Source organism: Prionailurus bengalensis, chromosome B4 (genome assembly GCF_016509475.1).
Source record: "Prionailurus bengalensis isolate Pbe53 chromosome B4, Fcat_Pben_1.1_paternal_pri, whole genome shotgun sequence".
Classification (NCBI taxonomy): Eukaryota; Metazoa; Chordata; class Mammalia; order Carnivora; family Felidae; genus Prionailurus; species Prionailurus bengalensis.
Genome location: NC_057358.1, coordinates 43,937,800 through 43,963,722, shown reverse-complemented (window position 1 = coordinate 43,963,722; position 25,923 = coordinate 43,937,800). Strand labels below are relative to the sequence as shown.

At 38.1% G+C, this 25,923-nt stretch overlaps 1 protein-coding gene across 1 annotated transcript; it reads left to right on the top strand.

Moving 5' to 3' along the window:
- The first annotated feature begins 1,286 nt into the window (after nt 1-1,286).
- Nucleotides 1,287-18,903, top strand: CLEC2B (C-type lectin domain family 2 member B). Its single transcript, XM_043562114.1, has 5 exons — nt 1,287-1,741; nt 8,921-9,019; nt 11,970-12,133; nt 16,604-16,707; nt 18,182-18,903. The coding sequence occupies exons 2-5, from the start codon at nt 8,941-8,943 to the stop codon at nt 18,288-18,290; spliced, it is 456 nt and encodes a 151-aa protein (XP_043418049.1). The 5' UTR covers nt 1,287-1,741; nt 8,921-8,940; the 3' UTR covers nt 18,291-18,903.
- Nucleotides 18,904-25,923: the final 7,020 nt, after the last annotated feature.

The following is a 25,923-nucleotide window of genomic DNA, read 5'->3' as shown; positions in this document are numbered from 1 at the left end:
CAAAATAAATAAATTAACATTAACAAAATTTTCTAAGGTATTTCCTTGAAAGATTAGAAAATAAATGTCCACAAAAAGACTAACAGAAATATTTATGCTGCTTTTATTTATGATAGTCAAAATGTGGAACTAGCCATATGGAGTAATGGATAAGCAAATTATTATATATTCACACAATGAAATTCTCCTCAACAATGAAAAGGAATGAACGGCTGGTCTGCCATAATATTGATAAAACGCAAAAACATTATACTGTGCAAAAGTTACGAGACTCACAAAAGTGCACGCTGTGTGATTCTGCTTACAGAATATTCTAAAACCAGCAAAACTCATCTCTGTTGATAGTAGGTTAGTGGCTGCCTCGTCCTTGGGACGAACCGCAAAGGTACATCAGCAAACGTTTTACGGTGTTGGAAATATTTTATATTTGGAGTCAAATTTCATATCTTGCCTGTCGCTCTTCAGGAACAAAACCTAAATTTCACCAGCCATCATAGTGCAGTCCCTATATTCTCTTCTATATGTATTTCTAATAGTCCTAAGGGTAGAATATTTTGGTGACAAGATAGAATACGTTCAATTCTCCCCAAACTTTCAGTCTTCTTTCTGTCCCAAAATGGAAGGAACCCTTTTGTTACCTGCATTTCATCTTGCATAATTTTGTTTTGAGAGCTGATAGACAGGACCAGAGCTATATATTTAAGCCCATCCAGAAGAGTTTAATGCTGTGTTAAACAGGATTATTCTCTTCACATTTTTTTTCCCCTTTTCATTTCTTTGTACTCTACTTCCACTCTGTTCTCAATCCCTTTTCCCTTCACAGTGTGCCTGTCAGAACGAACGTGGTGTTCATCCTGAAACAGCTTGTAGGAAGTCAGCTATTTCTCTGTAGTTTGTTAACGTATTTGCTGAAAGAGAATATGAAATCATTTGAAAATTTTCTGCTGAGGGCAGTTTTGAGAAGGAAACTGTTTCCTGCTACCCTAATACTAGCATAATAGCATTACCATCTTCAATTTTGATGATAACGTTCTGAGCGCCTTTTAACTTTATTTTCCTCTTTTTCTTTCGTTCAGTGTGTGTATGTTTGTGTGGGGGGGGGGGGGTGTAGGTGTGCCTGTGACTATGATTGCCACTGAGAGAGAAAACAGTTTTTGTTCTCGTTTCAGTAACCCATTTAAAACACAGCTTTCTTATCTTTAATTTCATCACCTTTAAGACAGTCTTTCTAAACACAGGATCATCGAGACAGAATGACTTAAATCATGCCTTTTAATCAATTAATATTCTTATCTCCCGTGGCCCTGGAAGGATGCTAGTTAGGTGCTGCTCTTGAAACAATTGAAAAATAGCTTCTGGAATATTTTTTTGTTCGAATGTTTCGAGGGGGCTCCCCTGTTGAGAAAGTCAGAATCTATGAGTTTGTTACTTCTTTACGGTTTAGTTAACTTCCTCCTTCTCTAGTAATGGGTTTTTTTTTTTTCATTTTACAGGAAGATATTGTGGTGAGAAGACAGCAGTTCGACTCAATCATAGATGCGCTGTTAACTTTCATTTTGTTTTTCCAAAGTAGAGTCACCGTAGTGTGAAGCTGCTATAAAAAGAAAATAAATAAACAAATAATAACATTTTGACACTAAATTTAAAACTTTGAAGACAGGTTTTGGACCGGATGACACAAAGCTCCCTGTAGTTACCCAGACTGCTGGCAGCAATCAAGGAACTGACGAAAAGAAACAAGGTAAGGACATTCACAATTGTTCAGAACGAAGGTTATTTATGAAAATTCTGACATGCAGTGTTAAACAAAGCCTTCAAAGGCATGAAGTGGATTTTGTTGCTTTTTTTTCCCCATCAAGGCAGAAAAATCCTTTTTTGGGCTAACGTCTCCATAAAATGAAAATTGTGATGACAAAATTCAGATTTGCCATGGACTGTTTTGACTTCTTAAAGGGAGATCGACTTATCTTATCTGAACTGATAGTGGCGAGGGATTAACCACAGCTTAAACCTGTTCAAGATTTCATTTCATTTTTACTGAGTATTTAATAAAACCACTACTGGAGAAAATGTTAAATCTGATCCATGTCCACATTCAACATGCAGAATGCAGACACAATAGGAAAAGTCTGGCCAATTTTTCTCCTGTTTTAACAGTGAGTGGAGTCAAGATAAATTGGACTCTGGGGGTGCTTAAGAGCAGAAAGTAGCCTCCTCTTCCGCTCTCATTGAAACAATTGCTAGTCCTCGGACATCCTTGAAGATGTCTCTGGCAACCTTACACAAGATAAGAAAAGAAAATGTACCTAAAAAAAACGAGAACTAGAAAACCACTTGGGAGCTTTGGATGCACTAGATAGCAAGTTTGGAATATGTAAGATCTGAAGTCTAAATCTAGCAGAAAAAGCTTTCAAAGTTATTTCAACAGGGGTCATAAAAAAGGTGAAGAATAGAGGCAATGAAACGAAAATGCAGTAAATACAACAATGGATGGTTTCGAGATGATGGTGGGTTTTGAACACTTGCCATTTAATTTCTTCCAACCTACTAGTTTATGCAGAAATCTAAAGTGCTGCAGTTCATAGCAGAATGCGCAAATACTTTATTCCTCTTTTTGTGACAATGTAATCATTTTGTCTAAGGTTAGATCAAAGAGGGTTGGGGACAATGGGATCAAATATTAGCTGATCACATGAAAATATCGGAACCAAAAGTTTTACAGAAAGCTTTCTAGCCACTCATCCAATCAGTGTTAATTTCTATCTTACATCTCAAACAGTGTGAATTTACACATTTTATGTATAAATAAATTTTATATATTATGTATATTATGTATATGTATATAAATATATATAATTTATACATTATGTATATTATGTATATTTTATGTATTATGTATATGTACAAAATATTATGTATATCCTGTAATTTACTACATAATATTATATATATTATATTTAACCTATATAGATGCATAATTTGAACTTCAAAACGCCCTTGTTAAATTTAGTGCGTGAGACAATTTATTTTTAAATATTTTATTTTTTCATTTTTCTTTTATTTTATTCGTTCCGCTTGTTGGTAATTTGTGATTTTTTCTATAGCTGTCAACTAGGGACAAGGGAATTTTACTTGGTTTTAAATTTATTGGTCACCCTAGATCTTTCTTCTTATCTCTCCTTGGAGAAAATTAGAGATGATTTTAGTATATGTGCTGCGGAAGACAGCTTGAAGATCAGGCTCAGAAACTGAAACTAACTACTTGAGTCCATGAAACTTTTCTATGGGGAAAGTAATTGGAATCCTTAGCTGTTTAGATTACAATAGGGATGAGTGTAAAACTATTTTAGTTACATTTATTAATTAAATAGGTTTTTGCCGAGTTACCCTGGGATGGTATCTGTTTCTTACATTCCTTTGTTGAACAGATTATGAGGGCTGAGCAATTTCTTTGAAATTCATCTCTCAATACTAAATTCATAGCAGGAAGGAAACATTTTCAGGGGTTTTTTGTTTGTTTGTTTTTTGGATAATTTGAGAGAGAAGGAACTTATAAAATGAAAGCTATTTAAATTGAACGTTAGAAAATTAGATTTTAGGGCTCAGGAAATGGATAGATTAATTAGAGAACAAACAGGTAGCATGTTTAAATGTGTACCTGCAGGTTCAGAAGTGCAATAAATGTCCAATTCATTAGTGCCTTACATCAAACGAAATGCCACTCCAAGTCTCCATCCCGATGAGCTGGCAGGACATTTAATCTTTGCCAATTGGTGGTATTGAGAAAGTTGGGGGGGGGGGGGGAGGGAGGTACTTCCAGGGTTATGTGAAGTTTCCCAGCTTTTAGGCAACATAGAAACATCAAGACTCTTGAGTCACTCCTTTTCTCTGATTATTTGTGACCAGATATATCCCAACGGTGATTAGCCTTTTGATTTTAGCCCTGCTAATTCTGTGCTGCGCCTAAAACAAAAGCCACACTGTTTCTTTGCCACATTCATGGCGCCGACATCTTTATTGACGCTGATATGGTCTGCCCACGAGATCTGACGTTGTCACATGCACCACAAAGTTACATCGTCTACCAACTCTGCCCTGGAAAGGACTCTTGTGTCATAATGCAAATTAGCATTTCTAATAGTATCAGGAGGTACGTGCCCTTCTTTCTTTGTGTTGGCTTCAGAGGCATTTCCTCTTTTTAAAACTCCTCCATGATTCTTGGATTCAGCCACTTGAAAAGCTAGATTTTTTTTTTTTTTTTTTTTTATGAAGGGTCATTGATTTCAAGCAGCTTCGCGTTTTTTCCGGCAATCATTCTGGAGGTAAGGATTCCAAAGAGCCTGGCTACCCACTTAAAATAATAAATTACGTTTTAAAAATTCCACTTAGGGGCGCCTGGGTGGCTTGGTCAGTTAAGCCTCCGACTTCAGCTCAGGTCACGATCTCACGGTCCCTGAGTTCGAGCCCCGCGTTGGGCTCTGTGCTGACAGCTCAGAGCCTGGAGCCTGTTTCAGATTCTGTGTCTCCCTCTCTCTCTGCCCCTCCCCTGTTCATGCTCTGTCTCTCTCTGTCTCAAAAATAAATAAACGTTAAAAAAATTTTTTTTTAAATAAAAATTCCACTTAATATTGAGGTAAATAGTCTTCACACACACCACAAGATAAATAAAATATGGAAAGATGGGAGAGCTATAACATGAGAAAAAAAAATACCACAAGCTTTCATTTAGTTACTTACTACGATAAGCCTGAACTTCTGAAAACATATCAACATATATATTCTTTAATTAAAGCCAGAAAGAAAGATAGTGTCACTTAATGGATGAGGAGATAATAGGCCCACAATAGGTAAGAAAATAAATTTATACGCCAGAAACCTTTGATCAAGATTTTGAACCTGAGGCTCTTTCGTCCACTCTGCCAATTCCCAGACAAACAGAATGGCATGGTGACATGTTGACTTAGTTGATGACAGAGAAAAAGGAGAAAACGACTTCTTTTCTTGACACCTGACACTTAAAGAAAACTAGTAGGGAAACAGGGAAATTCATGACGTAGCACTTGCAAGGTGATCACAACCCCACTAGAAAGAACGTGGACTCAAGTTCTGAACTACGGCATCAAAAGGTTGAAAAGACAGATGTGCGTTTTGTTTCTTCCCTTTTGGACTTTTGCCGCACTGGATGTAGGGTCATTTCTCTTACCTAGAAATCTCTCTATTTGCACTTCAGACCACAACCCCTCTGCCCTCTGCGAGAATTTTTTTTAATGTTTATTTGTTTATTTTTGAGAGACAGAGAGACAGTGTGAGTGGGGGAGAGGCGGAGAGAGAGGGAGACACAGACCCTGAAGCAGGCTTCAGGCTCTGAGCTGTCAGCTGAGACCCCCGACCCATGAATGGTGGGATCATGACCTGAGCCGAAGTCGGGCGCTTAACCGGCCGAGCTACCCAGGCACCCTGAGAATTCTTCTTTTTAATTTAATTATTCCCTCTCCCTCCTGCCTGCATTGACAACCTATCCCTTCCATGTTAACCATCCCCAAATGCATGGAAACTTTAAGTGGTGCATCTTTTTTTTTTTTTTTTTAAATCTACAATAACCGCTCATCTCATTCTGACTACCTACCTTCGCTTCCTCTAATTCCCACAGCACAAGTTTTTGGAATCCACCTGCTGATTTCACTTCCTTACTTCCAGCAGTCTAACATTCGTCTGTATGACTCTGAAACCACTCGATCAAGGATACCAGTGGCCTCCAAGGGTTCTATTTTTGCTTCTATCTCCACAGCTGCCACCCCTGTTTAAGAGATCACGGTAACTTGACTTGTCAGAGTTATAGCTCCCAAAATAGTCTCTCAGCTCACGAGTCATAGGGAACTTTAAAAACATAAAGGTGGCAACGCCAAACACCTACCTAAAACAATTCAGTGGCTTCCTGTTACACTTTGAAGAAACTCAAGCTCTTTCGCAGGGGTTTCAAAGCTGAGCATCATTTTCCCTCTACCTAGTTGCCATCTCTGCTACTTCGGGCTCTATCACACGTGTTACTTTGCCACATTCTTTTCAAGTTTTCCTGATTCAAGGCCCTGGCATTTGCTGGTCTCTTTGCTTAAAAGGCGATTTCTGGTTTATTTCACATAAATGGCCGCTGCTCATGTTCTCTGTCCAGGTGTTAATGTCATTTCCACAGAATGGCGCTCCTGGCTACCTTTCCCTGTCATTTTTCCCTTTTATCGATCAGAGCATCCCGTTTATTGCCTTCCCACGCTTGTTGCAACTTGCAACTTTTAAATTCGGTTTCATCAGTTTACTGGGTCTGTTTCACCAAATATAAATTCTAGGAGGGCAGAGATTGTGCATGTCTCGTGTGGACTATTAAATTTATGGAAACTAGCACATCGTAGGCGATTACTAAATATTTGGCAAAGAACGAACAAAAAAAACAAACACAATGCTGGTTCAAAAGTGATGCATTGCAGATACTACAGCCCTTGCTGACTGCAGAGCTTTTGAAATTGCGGATGCTCAGAAGAAATGCACAGCTAACGACCAGACTTTTCAGAAATTTGGCAGAAATCCACGAAGTTAGACATGATTCCCCATTATCTTTCTCACAGAGTTGAAATAATAACACTTTGGTGGCTCAGAAACAATGCTAGTTTTCTCTTTGTTGCAGTCCCTCTCCCTCCTCATGGTACTTAAAAAAAATACTTTATTATGAATTTCTATGAGTACCAATATCTTCATATGTTACTCATGATGGTGTAGATTACTGCAGTACTTGTGGAAGAACATCTCATTGATATACGCCAATTTGCTTATTGTTGAATTTTTTTTCGTAAGGTAATTAGACAGGTATGTGAGATATTTAAACTATGCTCATGCTAGTTCTGGATAAAACTGAAAAGGGTGGGGCAGCCTAAATACCCATCAGAAGACTTTTATTTTTTTCAACAGCATAACTACATGAAAGTATTATCAGCCATTAAAATTATGCTGTTAAAAGGGGCACCTGGGTGGCTCAGTTAAGTGTCTAACTTCAGCCCAGATCTCGATCTCCGGTTTGCGAGTTCGAGCCCCGTGTTGGGCTCTGTGCTGACAGCTCAGAGCCTGGAGCCTGCTTGGGATTCTGTCTCCCTCTCTCTCTGCCCCTCCCCTGCCTGTGCTGTCTCCCTCTCTCAAAAACAAATAAACCTTTAAAAAATCCCATAAAATAAATAAATAAAATTATAATGTCAAATTATTCTTTTACTTACGTATAAATTTAGCCATTGCTCTGAATGAACAACCACCCCCAAATTTTCGTGGTTTAAGACAATCCTTGTATTGCCTGTGGTTCTATGGTTTAGGAATATGGGTACGTCCAGAAGGAATGTCTCCTGTCCCCTCTGTTATGCTGGACTCCAGAACAGTGAAAGTAGAAATTCTAAAGTCCCGTAAGCCCTGGGCTCTGAAGTTTCAGTTCTCTTCTACCACCGTCTTGGTTAAAACAAAGCATTAGGCTGGGGCACCTGGGTGGCGCAGTCGGTTAAGCGTCCGACTTCAGCCAGGTCACGATCTCGCAGTCCGTGAGTTCAAGCCCCACGTCAGGCTCTGGGCTGATGGCTCGGAGCCTGGAGCCTGTTTCCGATTCTGTGTCTCCCTCTCTCTCTGCCCCTCCCCCGTTCATGCTCTGTCTCTCTCTGTCCCAAAAAATAAATAAACGTTGAAAAAAAAAATTAAAAAAAAAAAAAAACAAAGCATTAGGCAATTCATATTCAAGGGTTGGGAAACGCCGTATACCTTTTGATGACAGGAGCAGCAAAATGTGGCAAAGTGATGGGGGGCACAGGGGGACACGATTCACTGGGGGGGCCATTCTTAATGGTCAACCACACATGAGAAGAACCAATTGTTAACCGAAAACATTAGAATATAAAACAGTGGGTACATGATGATGGCACTCGTTTAAAATTGTGTGTTTGTGGGAGATGTTGTACATGTGAAACTATGGATGGAAGGATGTTAACCCAAAAGATGATGCTGGTTATCTCCACATAGTATAAATTGATATGTGCTTTAAATGTAGTATCTTTCACTCATCCACAAAGGAAAAACAGTTCATTCAACAACAGAACAGAACAGTTCTTCACTAGGTGGAAAAGATAGGAACGATAAACGCCCTCCATAAGTATGCCTGTCTATTAAAGTAACTCCTGTAATTTTTAGAATTTAATAAAACTTTACAATAAGGGCGGATACTTTCTAATCATACAAAATAATACAAGATACAAGTGTTTTATTTCAAAAAACCTATATGCCATGTTTCCCCAAATGGGCACTCATAAAAGAAAAACAATTCTTCACTGAATATTTATTCTGTTCTCCTGACTTTGCAGCGGAGGAACTATCAGACCAAAACAAAACAAAACAAAACAAAACAAAAAAACCTGTCTTGTCCAAGTTCCCTTTGCTTGTCTGTAGCAGAAAGCTCAATTCCAAATCTTCATGAACTTTCATGCATGACATACTATCTATCCTTTAAAGCAAAGTTGTCATTAGTTAGAAAGTAGAATTTCTTAGAAATATTTAAGGACTGTTAGGATGTGCTGATATTGCACCATAGAAGAAAGATACTGAAGGCCCTGGGGGTGGCTCCAGGCCTAAAGAAATTCTACCCTAAACAATTCTGCCTATTTGATTCCTTGGACTATAGCAGTAAAATCCACGGCATGGTAACACGTGGATTGAATGTAACGATCGTCAGACATTTCAAAAAAAACCAAGGTTGTTGTTGTTTTCTACATAACACGCAGAAAGAGTATGTTTGTGTCATCTTGTGAGATTATCAGAATAAATTGCCTAAAGAAGTTTGTTAGTTATGATTATGAATACAAATTTCGTATTTCTTTTACCTGTCTCTAAATACAACTTTTTTCAGGTGTTAAGGACAAGTATAAGATGACTCGTTTAAAGTGCGTTTTAGTGACAATATTATCCAGCACCAACCTTCTTCTTCTTCTTCTAATTAGTTTAATGGGTGAGTAAATTACATTTTTTTTATGTCTTTACTTATTTTTTTCTCTCGTAGGGCTTCCTACTGAACGATCATTTTCTTTTCTGCCTCATTCATGATCTTTTCTCATTATTCTCACTCTTTTCCCATTATTCATGATCCGTAAGGAGTATCAATGAACCGATTGTTATGAATTACATGACCTACATAAAGCATTGGGAGACACAAAAATGATGAAGACGAAATCGTTCACCCGAATAATCTCACATTCCATCCAACATTCCCATACCAATGGCAATCACTATCTTGATTTCTGTTGCATAAGTTGGTTTTGCCCATTTAAGCATTTTTCTATGAATAAGATCATGCAATTTTTACGTATTCTCTGCAACTTGTTTCCTTTGTTCCACATCATGTTTGTAGGATTTTTTCGTGATATAACATGTAGCAAAAGTTCATTGACTCATTGAATGGGGTTGGAAAAATGTTCATGCAAAGAACCAGAGAGTAAATAAATTTGGTTTTGTTAGCCATACAATCGGTATTGCAAGTTCTCCATTCTGCATTTGTGGTATGAAAACATTGCCCATGACGCACAGACAATTGAGCTTGTCTGTGTTTCACTGAAATTAGACACGGAAATTTGAATATCGTATAATTTTCACATGTCACAAAATATCATCCCTCTTTTAATTGCTTTGATTTTTCTATTATTTTTTACTGTTGACTATTTTAAAATGTAAAAACCTTTTCATCTCTGATTTTGGCTTCAGGTTGTACTTTTCAGATCCTTGCTATAGAGTATTTCATGCTCTATATCAATCACTCTATTTTGACGGACATTCAGGTTGGGCCACATTTTGACTACTGCAAATGATGCTGCTTTGAACATCTTTACACATTTAGTCTTTTAGGGACTAGTGGATATTGTGTGGGATATACTTATGAGAAGAATTATTAAGCCATGGAATATGCATAGGTCAGTTTTAGCAAATATTTCCATAGATAGTAGATAGTCCAGCCCAAAGCCTAAGAGAATGCCAGTTTTTTTTTTTAACATACTGGTCAACACTTTGTTCCCAATTTTACCCATTTTTGGCATTCTGATAAGTGTGTGTTGATACTTTATTGTGACTTTAATCGACATTTTCCTGATGACCAATACTGTTAAACTCCTTGTCATATTTATTGCTCACTTTGCCACAGTATTTTGTGATGGGTATATTCAGATACTTGGTCCATATTTTTGTTGAGTTACCTCCTTGGTTTTTGTTTGATTCATAGTGTTATTTAGTATAGTAGATAAAAATATTTTGTAAATGTCTTCTACTATGTAAATATTGTAAGTACACTAAAAATATTCTTTAACTATGAAGCTTAAGTTTATTTTCTGTATGTCTTCCAATGAATGGAAGTTCTTAATTTTTAGACAATTTTAATCTAAAAATTTATTTTCTTGGGACGCCTGGTTAGCTCAGTCAGTTAAGCGTCTGACTTCACCTCAGGTCATGATCTTGTGTTTAAGAAACAAAACCAAAAAAAGGAAAGAAATGGGGGTGAGAGAGAGAGAGAGAGACAGAGAGACAGAGAGAGAGATAAACCAAGCAATAGACAATTATAGAGAATAAACTGATGGTGATCAGAGGGGAGGGAGGTGGGGGATGGGTTAAATAGGTGGTAAGGATTAAGGAGTGCACTTATCATGATGAGCACAGGGGGATGTATGTGCTCATTCATTTACTATATTCAATTACTATATTGTACACCTGAAGCGAATGTATGTTAACTAACTGGAATTAAAATTTAAGAAAAAAAGAAAAAGGCGTTAAAGCTTTCCCCTTCTATAGGTGCTTGGCATCAGGTGACTGTAGGTGATAATTTAATTGTTTTACCTTCATATATCACCAGCATCCCATTTACAACTGGTGTTTGAATCCATGCCTCTAAAGAGAATCACATGGACAATTAATACTCATCCTTAAGGTTTTGTTCCTTTAGACCCATTTTTGGTACCAAAAACTGATTCAGTCTGGGTGCTTTCAAGAAAATAGTCTCGGAAAATGCTAGAACAGGGCTTTAATATGGGAATTAGGGATAACACGGCTGTGGAAGGAGCCGGGGAGGGATGATCTGGAAAGCTGTGTAGCTGGAGGAGGAATAGTTACTGATGACTTTGGCTTAAAGCATTAACGTGTTTGGAGAACCTAGAGATTTGGGGAAAGTCTAAAAATACATCTAGCTGTCAAGAGTACCAAAGGCAAACTCATTAAAAAGCTCGGGATGACCCGTTGGGATGAGCACTGGGTGTTGAATGGAAACCAACTTGACAATAAATTTCATATTTAAGAAAAATAATAAAACAAAGCAAAAAGTACTACAAAAAAATAAAAAAGGCTTGGCACGTTCCTATGCCCTATGTCTCTGAGAATAATGGCTCTGCCCTACTGCCTTCAAAATCTCACGTAGAGTCTTTTCAATGGTTAACTCAGAGCCATAGAGTGATGGCGATACCTAGTTGACAATAAGCAGTCAACACACATAGTGTTAATTTTGTATTCTGTTTTATTATTTTCATTGCTTCCTTAGAGGTTAAAACATGTGTCCTCCATTATAACAGTCTAATATAAATGAGTACTTTTATTACCCCAGATAATGCTAGGATTTCATTATATTTCACTTGCCCCAAGACGGTAAAGGTGACTTAACACAGATAAACTCACACTAGTAGCCCCGTGAAGGCTGATGCATTACTGGGGTAGGAGTTGAAAGGAATATCAGCATCCTGTCAACTCCTGAACTGCTATCTTTTCAACTAACGTGACATTTGTTTTTCACCTTGTTGTGTGATAGATGTGCAATTCTGGCCGTGATCGTGACCTTTAACCTCATGACCTTGCCTTCCCCAATTGATCTCAAAATACGGTGGCATAGTGTTTCATCTGGTCTTTGATATATGTGTCTGTCTCATTTCCAGCTACACAATATCCGCGTACTCATCATTTCTGCCCAGATGATTGGATTGGCTTCCAAAAAAAATGCTATTATTTCTCTAAAGAAGAAGGGGATTGGAATTCAAGTAGACATGACTGTATCACTCGAGGTGCAGACCTAACTATCATTGACACGACAAAAGAAATGGTAATTTAACGCACCATTCTTACAAAATTTCGTAAGAAGGGGCATTCACATGATACGATAATGTAAATTTTTTTCACACATGCCCGTCTACGAAGAAGATGTTTAGAACATGCCATGTGAGCTAAAGTTGGAAAACTTGCTGATGTTCGGTTTGAATAGGGTTAAGACTTAACATCAAGCAATAGAGTTGACAGCTATGTTTATATTTTAAGGAGTATAAATAGAATAACTTCACAAAATTTGGAATCCTTTTATTGTTTTTAAGTTATTTATTTATTGAGAAAAAGAGAGAGAGAGAGTGCACGAGCGGGGTAAGGACAGAAAGAGAGGGAGAGAGAGAGAGAATCCCAAGCAGGCTTCAACCTCAGAGCCCGACATGGGGCTCAAACCCATGAACCGGGAGATGATGACCTGAGCTGAAACCAAGAGTCGACACTTCACCAACTGACCCACCCAGATGCCCCTGGGATCCTTTTAAAAGCCAACACTCCACAAAGACATAATTGTTTCACGAAGGATGGGATTCTCCAGGCTACCCCCTTTGAGGAACCTTCCTCTGACTTCTCAGTCTTGCTTTGCTGTCTGTCTCTGAGATCCCTTAGCAGCTCTCGTTGGAGCGCTCACAACCAGCAGATGTGATGGAAAGTTTTCTTAGATTGAAGCACGGGCTTCCAGTGAACACACACTGTGTTTTATCTGAAATTGTTGCATTTGCTATACCACAAAGGCAGGTACAAATTAAAAGCTTTATGGATCTTTGTTTAATAAATACTGATTTACATGGCAAAAATCCCAGGAGGGAAAGAAATCTCCAAGAATTTTAATAAAGGATTGCAAAACTACATACTTCTGCACTTGTGAAATCCACTCTTTCCCTGAATCATGTATGCAATAAGCAAATGCTTTTACTCCTGTTTAGTCTTTTTAAAAGCCAAGGGGTCAAGGGGCGCCTGGGTGGCTCAGTGGGTCAAGTATCAGACTCTTGATTTTGGCTCAGGTCATGATCTCGCAGTTGGTGAGTTCGAGCCCCAAGGACTCTGTCTGCACTGTCAGTGTGGAGCCTGCTTGAGCTTCTCTCTCTCCCTCTCTCTCTGCCCCTCCCCTGTTCTTCCTCACTCTCTCTCAAAATAAATGAATAAACTTAAAAAAAAAAAGTGAATGGTCAAGATATGATTTTACTCATGTGTGGAATCTAAAAAAAAAAAAAAATGGGGGGGGGGGGGGCGCCTGGGTGGTTCAGTCAGTTAAGCATCTGACTCTTGATCTCAACTCAGGTCATGATCTCACAGTTCGTGGGATCGAGCCCCCCATGAGGCTCTGCACTAATGGCATGGAGCCTGTTTGGGATTCTCTCTCTCCCTGTCTCTCTGCCTCTCCTATGTTCATGCTGACTCTCTCTCAAAATAAATAAATAAACATTTAAAAAAATAAATAAATGAATAAACAAAAAGCAGAAGCAGACCTAGAAATATGAGAACAAACTGATGGTTGCCAGAGGGGAGGAGGATGGGGGGGCTGGGCAAAATGGGTGAAGGAGACTGGGAGATCCAGACTTCCAGCTACGGCATGAATAAGTCACGGGAATAGGAGGAGGCACAGCATAGGAAATATAGCCAATGATATTGTAATAACCTTGTATGGTGACAGACGATAGCTACACTTGTCATGAGTATCGCATAATGTATAAACTTATTGAGTCACTACGTTGTACTCCTGAAACTATGTAACAATGTATACCAACTATCCTCAAATAAAAAAAAAAATTAAGGGTCAATATAAGAAGAAATATAACTTGAATAATGCACAATTAAAAAGGGTTTACAATGTAAAACAGCACAGCACGGCATTTAAAATTGTTAAAAAGAGAATTTTCTTACTTCTGTGGGGAACAAAATATATTTCTGCCCTCTACCTGAGACTGGTTCAAATTCAAACGGGTGCAAACCAGACCGGGGCAATTTACAGATCAATGCGAAGACACTCAACTTTTGTTTACAACAAAAGGTAGAGAAATCTGAATAAAAAACCCCAACAAACTAGGTACGTTAAGAGCAGACACAGCAAATCAACAAGTTAGATGCCGACTTAAATTAATAGGAAGAGCATCCTTAGTCAGTAGTTTCACTGGCGAATTTTGCAAGACTTTTGCAACGAATGTTCTGGGAAATTCTTAAATTTCCCTTTACAGTTCCTCCTGGGGAAAAAAATGTCTAAATCAGCAGCAAGGTGGAAAAATGACGAGTGCTCGTAAAAGTTTTGAGGGACAAAGAAATATCAGGCAAAATATTTCTAGAATCTTCACTCCCAGGAATCTTGTCAGCACAGACTAAAAAAAAAATAGTGAATATCATGGGTCAAAAGCATACCAAAATATTAGGTTTGAACTTAAGAGAAGTCATTAAGCATATCTGATAAGAATCATTGCACTTTTTGGATCAAGAAAAGAGACTTTGATCCTACAATTTCCTGGTACATTTTGAAGGTCATAGATGCCCACCGTGTACTACACGATCTGGGCAAAATTTAAGTGACGAACAAAATGAGGTAAAGCAATCTGCGAAGGAGTGATAAAAATAATCTATGGAAGAATTTTAAAGGACTGTTTATTTAAAACAGCTTAATTAGAATATTATATATGCTTACTTAAATTACAAAATGTTTTCTTTAGTTAAAATGAGATGAAGCTTGTTTCATGAAATATTGCTCATATTTATTTCCACTAATGTAAAGTTGTCTTGCATCTTTAACAAGAGGCCACATTGGTATTCCTTTAGTGAGCAAATAATAATTAACATTTTTCATGGATAGGTTTTAGGACACTCACCTCCCTGTTCCCTGTCACTAAGACCACAACTACCGAAACTCATCCAGATACACCTGTTAGATCACATCCTATATGCAAGTGCCCCATAAGGATTCAGATACTTCTTTCTTGTAAAATGAAATTTCACTTTGTTTTTGTTATAGCCATAATCTTCTCTTTAGCCAGGAAAATATTTTCTAACTCTATATTTACATAAATTTCTTCAACATAAATGAAACCCTATGAATCCAGGGGCAGCGTTTGATTAATCTGGTTCTTTTATAAACCCAAAGCTTAGCTCAATGAGAAATTTTTTTTCAAATAAATTTATGAAATGCTGCAGAAAATGGTATACTAAAATGCAAAGATTATTAGTGTCACTGTTATAGATGGGAATGGACCACAGTGTTGTGGACCATATCCCTTATATTTATCATAGAATTGAAACATGGAGTGATACAATGTCAAGGTTATGGTTTCCCAGATATTTAGTGGCATGATAGATTCAATAACCTTCTATATATAATTCTATGGTAAAAATGCTCCAAGGTAGCAAGAAATTTCAACATTGAATAAGGAGAAAAGGAGAAATAGGGTAAAATTATATTTTCTTACTGAATGATCTCATCAGAAATAGAAATTTTGGGGGCACCTGGGTGGCTCAGTCAGTTAAGTGTCCAACTTCAACTCAGGTCATGATCTCACAGTTTGTGAGTTCAAGCCCCACATCGGGTTCTGTGCTGACAGCTCAGAGCCTGAAGCTTGCTTCAGATTCTGTGTCTCCCTCTCTCTCTCCTCTTGCCCCCCCCTCTCAAAAATAAATAAACATTAAATTTAAAAAAATAGAAATTTTTGGCAGAAAAAAATTTGAGAATTAAAGGCTGAAGGAATTGGCTATACGAAGGGTGTGTGTGTGTGTGTGTGCACATATGCACATGTGATCATTTTGGGAGAGAATATGAAGTAAGATATAACTTTAGAATGAATGTGTTAGTAATTACTGGGAAGTGGGAAAACATTATAATAAATATCTGATGATTAGAAAGGCTGTGCAACATCTTCCTTATAAGGAAAGGAAAAATAAGATAAAAACATGGAGGTAAACCCTAAGAGACTCTTAAATGCAAATAACAAAAGGAGGGTTGATGGGGGTGGGGAGTCAGGGGGATGGGTAAAACAGGTGATGGGCATTAAGAAGGGCACTTCAGATGAGCACTGGGTATTGTATGTAGGTAATGAATCACTGGGTTCTACCCCTGAAACTAATACTACACTGTATGTTAACTAACTTGAATTTATATATATATATATATATATATATATATATATATATATTTTTTTTTTTTTTAAAGAAAGGCTGTGTGAGAAATCACTTGCAAACTCTGGCTTTCCAGAAGTTTAAAATTTTAAAATCCTGGAGGAATAGATTTCCATGTTGAATATTTATAAATTTGGAATCAAAAAAGGATCTTAAGAAAATTTATCTCACATCTTTGTTTGCAGATAAGAAACCTAAGGGTCAGAGGGTAAAATACATTTTTCAAAATCCCATAGCTATTTTTTGGTGACATCTGTTGTCTTGCTCCCCATAAACTGCAAAGCAAGAGGAGCACAATAGTTTGTACTAAAAACTAAAAAAATATATACAATTTATTTTGTCTCTAAAGGATTTTCTTAAGCGATACAAATGCACTGCTGATCACTGGATTGGGCTGGAGATAACAGAAAATCAAACACTACAATGGGTAAATGGAACCATGTCTAAAATATGGTGAGTTTCTTTCTTTGGGGAATTATTTAAATTTAGATAGCACAACCCTCTGTAGAGCCTCAGCATTAGCTATATTTCTCTAAAACCCAAGAGTTCGGTATGTGTTGGAAAAATGGGATCGGGAAAATTGTATCATGTATTGAGATCAGTTCAAAGAGTCAATAAGGGAGGTTGGAAATCAGGATCTAAGAGGAAAGGTCTTAGCTGGTTATTTTGAAAATATGAATTTTGAGATTCATAAGCACAGACCAAGAAAAAGCCAAAAATCTTTTGCCTGATTTTAACCTATCTTCTCCAAATTGTACCTATTCTTCAAACTTCATGCTCCCTGTTTGCTGATCTCTCTTACAGTTCAAGGTCAACTTACTGTTCATTTTAACTTGAATTTATTTGGGCTTCACATCTTCCATTTTGCAATATAGAAAGCTGGATCTAAAGACCTAAATTTACTGCACACGTGACCTTAGCGTAACAACTCACACGGTGACTGCCAGCTACTTATCCACTTAGTTTATGTTCGAATTTCCCAACAGCAACACAACGGACATTTTGGACTGAATAATTCTTTGTTGCAGGGAGGGGGTACTGTCCTGTGCATTTGAGGATATGAGCAGTGTCTCTGGCTTCTACTTATTAGGCAATTCCTCCCCAACCTCTATTGTGACAACCCAAAGTGTCTCCAGATGCTGCCAAGTGTCACTTGTGTCTGTGTGTTTGGGGAACAGAAGGCAAGATCCCCCTGGCTTAAGGACTATTGGCTTATATAAACTGATAGGTCCACTGATCATAGAACTGTGTTAATGGCAGTTTAACAGGTATAAACTCTTAGAAGAGAGACTGTTACGGTCCAATTTGGTACAGATATCTTCCCCTTAGCAAGAGAAGTCTGTGCCACACCACATTTTTTTAGGACTCTGGACAGATATTTTTTAAAAAGGGGTCATTGGGCAAGAAGAAATCATAGGAGTTTTTAGGAAAACTGTTTTTATTTATATTTTAGAGAGAGCACAAGTGGGGGAGAAGATGGGGGGGGAAGAGAGAGAATCTTTTTTTTCCCAATATTTATTTTGAAGGAGAGAGAGAGAGAGAGAGAGAGAGAGCAGGTGGGGGAGAAGCAGGGAGTGGGGGGGGGGCAAGAGGTTGGAGGGGGGGTTGGAACACAGAATCCAAAGCAGGCTCCAGGCTCCAAGCTGTCAGCACAGGGCCCAACATGGGCTCGAATCCATGAACTGCAAGATCATGACCTGAATGGAAGTCGGACGCTTAACCGACTGAGCCACCCAGGTGCCCCGAGAGAGAGAATCTTAAGCAGACTCTATGCTCAGTGCAGAGCCAGATGCAGGCCTTGATCCCACGACCCTGGGATCATGACCTGAGCCGAAAGCAAGAGTTGGACACTCAGCAGACTGAGCCACCCAAGGGCCCCCAAGTCACAGGAATTTTTAACACATAGTGTTTAACCCCTTTATCGTAGGTTTCCGGTGAGAGGAAATGAAAAGTGTGCTTACCTCGATAACGATGGTGCGGCAACAGCTAGATGCTACACAGACAGAAAATGGATTTGCAGGATGCAAATGCACTAAATTCAGGTTTCTATAGTGGAATTACAATACAGGTACAATGATCTTTGTAGCTGGTTTTCTCTCCTCCTGTATAAGTTAATTTTCAACACTCTACTGCTTTAGCCTGATAATACATCTTGATAGCTGTTAAAATAATTTCCTTCAGCTTATTTTTCTACTCTTCACATGGCCTGTACCTTTGCTTTTCTGTAACATTTTAGAAGAATCTTGTAATTTCACAGGATCTCTAGGTCAATTTGAGAAGTGTTGTGTGTATTTATGGTATTATTTTTCTATTTATTTATATGTTTTGTATTGTGTTGGTCTTCTTGAGTGATCTGTGATTTTTCTAATGAGTCGTGAATGTTATTTATTATATGTGCCCATATTGAATGTATCTGATGTTTATGTTATTGCAATTGTATGATTTTATTACTTTTTAAAATAGTTACTTTATATATGGAAATGTAACTCTTTTGGCTATTCTTCTGTTCAACATACATTCTGAAAACGTCCAATTTTTAACAATTGGTGGATTCTTTTAAATATTGTAAGACAGCACTTTTATTTTTTCTTATCTTATAACTGTTACTTAATTCTTGTCTAATTAAAATGTGTAGGACTTCCAGGACAATATTGACAGTGAACATTTTTGATGTGTTTCACATGTTAAAGAAAATGCTTCTAACATTTCAACATTACCAGTGTTTTATCTCAGTGTTTTTTTAATGCACTTTTTTAAGTGAAGGCAGATCTTTTCTCTTCCTGTTTCCTAAAAAAAAAAAAAAAAAAAAAGTTTTTATAGAAAGGGACTTTGAATTTTCTCCTGTTTTTTGTTTCCTGCATTTATTTTGATGTTCTTCCTTAATCTTGCAACGTGGTTAATGACACTAGTTCTCTAATATTAAATAACTACTCTGTATTCCTAGATAAAATTTAAATCAGTCATAATGCTATATGGTATTTATTCTAAATTGATTTATTCTGATATTTATTTTTTAATATCTCATATCTAAATTCATGAATGCGATTGCCCTAAAATTTTCTCTGGATAAGCAGGGATCAAGGTTTCAACAAATCAACAAAGACATGATTGGAAGATTGTTGCTTTACCTTTACGGTATAAAATTGCAAATGCCAAACTTAATACATCTAAAACATTATTGACCAGATTTTATGCATATCTTAGATTAGATTCACATTTGTGATCGTCAATGCACCACCAGTGCCAACCTTTGAGAGAATCACTGGAAAAGAATATTTATGAAGAATATGGCATGATGATGTAATCAGAATGAAGTAGACGGTGCTAGACATGTGCAAACTCAAGCATATGCACGTTGTTTCAATTTTTTGTTTGTTTGTTTAAAAATGTGTTTGAGGGGCGCCTGGGTGGCGCAGTCGGTTAAGCGTCCGACTTCAGCCAGGTCACGATCTCGCGGTCCGGGAGTTCGAGCCCCGCGTCAGGCTCTGGGCTGATGGCTCAGAGCCTGGAGCCTGTTTCCGATTCTGTGTCTCCCTCTCTCTCTACCCCTCCCCCGTTCATGCTCTGTCTCTCTCTGTCCCAAAAATAAATAAATGTTGAAAGAAAAAAAAAAATTTTTTAAAATGTGTTTGAAAGCACATTTTTAAGAGCCATGATAGTGTGAATAATAATAGCATTGCTAACTTTTTCTCATGAGGAGCGAAACTAGCCAGGAAAGACACACTTAGCAATAAAGAAGGCAGAGATGGTCCTTGGACCTGGACGGGAAGAAGTGATGTGTGGACACTATTACAAACCTGCTTCCAGACTCACTGGACAATAAGCAAATGCATAATCAATCTCCTCTATCCCCTGTTTTGAAGATTTATAGATAAGTCATAATACCTTTCGTGGGCTCGTGAATTCTGTAACACATTTGAATCAAATTGTTTGCTTAAATGGAAGCTCTCCCCCACCCACCCCAAAATTCCCAGAATCTGTCAGACTTTACAAGATCAAATATTTATCAGTCAATAATCACACAAGTTCTTTTCAGCTGTAGATCATAATTTTGTGCGGTTATTTAATAGTTATTTATACATATTTAATATGAAAAACAGTGAATTCTATTCCATATGGTAGTAGTAATATTTATAAACTTTAGTCATGTGTAGTTTTAATAAAATTTTACTTCCTCTCTCTTATGGCTTTAATTACACCACCAAGTGGAAGTCCTAACCTTCAGCATCTCAGAATGTGACCTCATTTATAAATAGAGTCATGAAAAATGTAATACAAAATGAAATCATTAGTATGGGCCCAGATCTCTCTAAGACTGGTGTCCTTATAAGAAGTGAAAATTTGGATTTAGTGATGAACACTCACAAAAGGAAGATTATGTGAAGACACATGGAGAAAAAGTGGCCATGTGACTGAAGTGATATATCTATAACACAAGGAATGCCAAGGATTACCAGCTACCAAGAGAAGCCAGAAGTGGCAAGAGAGGATTCTCCTCTAGAGCAGTCTGGGAGAGCATGGACCCTGTAGACACCTTGATCTTGGACTTTTAGTCTCCCCATCTGTGAGACAATAAAATTCTCTTGTTTTAAGCCCCGCAATTTGTGGCACTTTGTTACGGCAGCCCAGCAATCTGATATTTTGTATTATCAAGATCAGCTTATCTCCATTTCTATGTTCCATCTTTCTCAGATATACACCTAAGCTAGGGTGTCCCTTCCTTGTTTCAGGAGACTTCTTTAAATTAAAGAAAATATGTCCTCCCAGCATCTCAGCCTGGTCACATTTGGTTTTATCTACCATTCTGCAAAAGCGGTTCTCATCAAATCATGCCAATCTGTATTTCCATACCTAGTGAAACTGCTTCAGTTAACATCTCACAAGTCACCTCAAGCAGAATATAACATTTCTTTTCTATTCATTCCTTCTTTAAATACTGTCTTCCAAGAATTTTTGTGACATCATGTTCCCCTGATTTCTCTGCTCTTTTCAATTTCTGTCTCTGCCAGATTTGTTAGTCTTCCTATAGTTTTAGGCCTTTCATCTTCTCTCTTCCTACTCCTCCCTGGGAGGAGGGATCCTTTATACATTAGGGATCAACATCTACTCTAAGGGATCCTAAATTTACATATTCAACAGTGATACTTCCTTTGAGTTCCATATTATCTAACCGTGGACTCCATTTTAACATCTGAATTGTATCTCTTTTCCTCAACCTTTTATTTAAATTCTAGTTAGTTAACATTTAGTGTAGTATTGGTTTCAGGAGCAGAATTTAGTGATTCGTCGCTTACCTACAACACCCAGTGCTCATCACAACAAGTGCCTTCCTTAATACCCATCACGTAGCCCATTCCCCACACACCTCCCTCCATTAGCCCTCAGTTTGTTCTCCATTAAGAGTCTCTTATGGTTTGCCTCTGAATATGTCTATAATTTATCATCTTTCCCTCAAAATATAGCTCTCCTCAGTCCTCTAAATGTAAACACCATCCAACTAAGTGTATAAAAACAGAAACCTGGTTTTACCCTTAACATTGGCTTTGTTCCTCATCTACCATTTGTAGTCAATTTAGTAGGAATAAATAGAAATACTCGGCAGGTAACCCACGAGCAGAACTGTTTGCTGGGTGTGTATTGCTGGGGGAAGAAGGTGTGAATCTGAGATGAAAATTCTTGAAGTAAAGTGATGGTTGAAGGAGTAAATGAAAGAAGTACATTCTCAAAACCTAAGCACAATTTAAAATAGTACACCTCTCTTTCAAGAAAGTTAAATTTTTACTGTTCACAATAAATCCTATTAATGTTTATATTTCAATTCACTGCATCTCCAAAGCTTTAATACCAGCCCATCATCTGTTGCCCAACAGTCACCTAAATTAATGCATAACTGGAACACTTCTTCATTTTCCTTTTCCCATATGGTAGCCGGGGTAATGGTACTAAATCTTGAAACTGACCTGGTTATTCTGCTAACTCAAGCTTTTTATTGGCTTCCAATTGCTGTTGACATGAAAGTGAAAATGTGTGACATATAAGACACCTCTTATTTTCCATCATATTTCACATCCCGTTTATCCTTTCTTGGGTCCAGTAACACTACCTTTGCATTTTTAAAAAGCATAACATGCTTATAAATCCAAAAGGTTTTTTTTTTCCTATTGTTGTTTTATCTGGGACTTCATGGAAGCTTCCCTCTTCTTCTACTCACTTAGATCTCAGTTCATTTGTCACACATTTAAAGATGTTTTAGCTAAATTAAGGGACAACATCAGATCCCCCTAAGTTATATCCTCATAAGTGACATGCAACTTTTCTCCACAGTACCTATCAATTGTTATTCAACCAATATTTATTGAGCATCTACTGTGTATCGGGCATTGCTTTAAATAATAGGGATAGGATAGGAATCCAAATAGGGAAAAACTCTTGCACATAGAGCTCAAGTTGTAGATGAGGGCTCAGAAAATAAAGTAACATTTTAAAAGGTACAAAGAAAAGGAAATTGTTTGAACAAAGAAAAAATATATCATTTTATTTGGTTAATTATTTTATTAGTGTTTATGAATCAGACTAGAACATAAGGGTCAGTTCAAACATGGGGAAAAGAACGGTTACTGGTATTCTGTTGATGTTATTACCATAAAACAAACAACACTGCAAACCAGAAAAGGATCATGGTGATCAAGGATACAAATGTCACCTCAAAGCTAACTTTTATGACTAGGTCTGGACAAAGAAATACCCCCAAGATAGAGAATACAAATTGAACAAAACATGAAAATGAGAGTCCACCAAGAAACAAATACAAAAATGAACAGATTGAAATTCTTATGAGGAATGGGGCACTTACAAAATCTAAAAGCACCTCCTTCCCGCCAAAGCAACGATTGCACTCAACAATATCAACACTGGAAAAGACTTTATTCAGGGTTATTGCCATCAGGGAGATAGGCCAGAACTCAACCTGAGCTAAAATCCACTGAGAAAAAGAGTAGGATTGTGAGGAATAAGGGAGATGATTCATTTCAGAAAGACGAAATAAAATCTGTGCTGCTTAGTTAGTAAGTTTACAACCTATTTTCCCAGGCTTTGCAACCAGCAGGTGCTAAAGAACTGAAGTCTCTGTGTCGCCTCTAAGAATGTACATCTGTTCCAATCAGACAACTTTTGCCTTACATGGGCACGGGCAACTTCCAGTAAGGCTGTAACCTCTGTAGTACTCAGCCAATGAGGAACCGGGGGCGGGACTGCTCCCTAGGAGATAAATTGTCCGCTATGACTGCCCCCTAGTGTGCCTTTCCATCAGACACGCTCTTGGGAGAACGTCGTCGATTAAAACCTTGTTTCTTTGTGTTAGAGTTTCTGCGTCTCGCCTTTGATTGGGTCAGCGGGCTTATTTCGCACAGGGTTTTTGCAGAGCTGGGGTGAAGGAGGGGTCCTACACCATGTGCGTCTGCTAAACAGCTGTACCCAGATGGAAACTAAACCTTTTCAGGTTTACGTGATAGGCGATAGTTTTAAAATTTGGAGGTAGGTGCCCCCTGAGGTCAGCCTCCTACCTTCCCACAGAATCTAAGAAATAGAGGTGCTACTTTTCTTTTTTTGTTTTTGTTGTATTTTATTTTATTTTCTATTTGATTGATTGATTGATTGATCGACTTACTTACTTATTTGATTCTCCAGTTAGTTAACATTCAGTGTAGTCTTGGCTCCAGGAGTAGAACCTGATGGGGTTTTGGAATGGTGGGGGGGAATCCAGAGCCAACTCCAAGAAAGAATTCTTGAGACATTTCTGGCACACACACACACACACACACACAAAAGATGATTTTATTAAAGCACAGAACCCATGGGGAGGAAGAGCTGTCCCTGGACCATGAGGAGAGACTGGTTATATACTATGGGGCTGGGGGAAGTAAAGTCCAGGGGAAGTTTCCAGGGAGATTTTCATATGTTAAAGAAGACTCCCAGGATCCTTAGAGGCCTAGCTATTGTCAAGCTAAGGTTGTTTTCCTCTCCAGCAAAGCATTCACATTAAGACAGTAGGGAGTTCCTGGAGAAATGTTTTACTCTGCCAGCCTCAAGTTATCATCAGTGGGCTGCAGGCTATAAGGAAATTTAATTTTATCTGCCATTGCCTTCCGCCTTTGTTTTCCACATCAGAACCTAGTGATTCATCACTTACATAGGATACTCAGTGCTCATCCCCACAAGCACCCTCCTTAATACGCATCACCCATTTAACCCACACCCCACCCCACCCCATCAACCCTCAGTGTGTTCTCTGTATTTGTGTCTTACGGTTTTCCTCCCTGTGTTTACCTTATGTTTCCTTCCCTTCCCCTATGTTCATCTGTCAACTTTCTCAAATTCCACATGTGAGTGAAATCATATGATATCTGTCCTTCTCTGACTGGCTTATTTCGCTTAGCATAATTACCTCCGGTCCCACCCACATTGTTGCAAATGGCAAGATTTCTTTCTTGATGATTACACTTCAGAGGAATGACTCTCCCTTCCCTAAGAAAGACATTTCTGGGTTGTGAAACCTTAAAAAGCTTTTTTAAAGATTTACATTTCAAAAGAGCCGAGAAATATTTCCAACTACAAGTTTTTTTTGAAGTAAATGGTCTAAAAATGGGGTGGTCAGGGGCTCATAGATAGGAAGAACCAAACTTGTCTCAAAGTCAAGTTTAGTGAAGCTGAAGGGAATGTTAAAGCCATCTTTGTCACTCTCCACAAAATATTAACTAATTACAAAGGGAGAAGAGTCACTTTACATGAAGTCCGGTAGACATCACATTAACTGGGTGCACAAAGTGAATAGCATCAACAAGGGAACAAATAACTCTGAAAGGATGCAGTGAGAACTTCTCACTGTTTCTGCCAACGAGTCAGAATTTGAATCTACCACGAGGAATAATCAGACAAATTCAAATTAAATAGCATTTTGCAGACTAGCTAGAGGGGCGCCTGGGTGGCTCAGTGGGTTAAGCCTTTGACTTCGGCTCAGGTCATGATCTCACAGTTCGTGGGTCGAGCTCCGCGCCAAACCTCTGTGCTGACAGCTCAGAGCCTGGAGCCTGCTTCGGATTCTGTGTGTGTCTCTCTCTCTGCCCCTCCCCCACTTGCGCTCTGTCTCTCTCTGTCTCTAAAAAATAAATAAACATTAAAAATTTTTTTTAAAAAGAGAAGAACCTGCTATAGTATCCAGAAACATCAAGGTTGTGAATAATAAGGATGTCCAAAGAACTCTTCTAGATGGAAGGAGACTAAAGAGACACTAAAGAGACGTACAAACTATATGCAGAAAATGATTCTGAGCTAGATATTTTACTCTAAAGGACATTTTTTTTTTTAAACAATTGGCAAACCTTAAAGCGAGTCCAAGAATTAGATGGTAGTGCTGGGTCAATGTTAGAGGTGTGTGAATTTTGATCATTTAATTTGTGATTAAGTAGGAAATTTTTTGTGTGTAGAAAATATATACGAAAGTATCCAATGTACTTGCAATTCACCTGGGTGGTTCAGTCAGCTGGGGGTGGGACTTTGGCTCAGGCCACTATCTCACTGTTCCTGGGTTCGAGCCCCGCATCTGGTTCTGTGCTGACAGCTCGGAGCCTGGAGCCTGCTTCGAATTCTGTGTCTCCTTCTCACTCTTTGCCC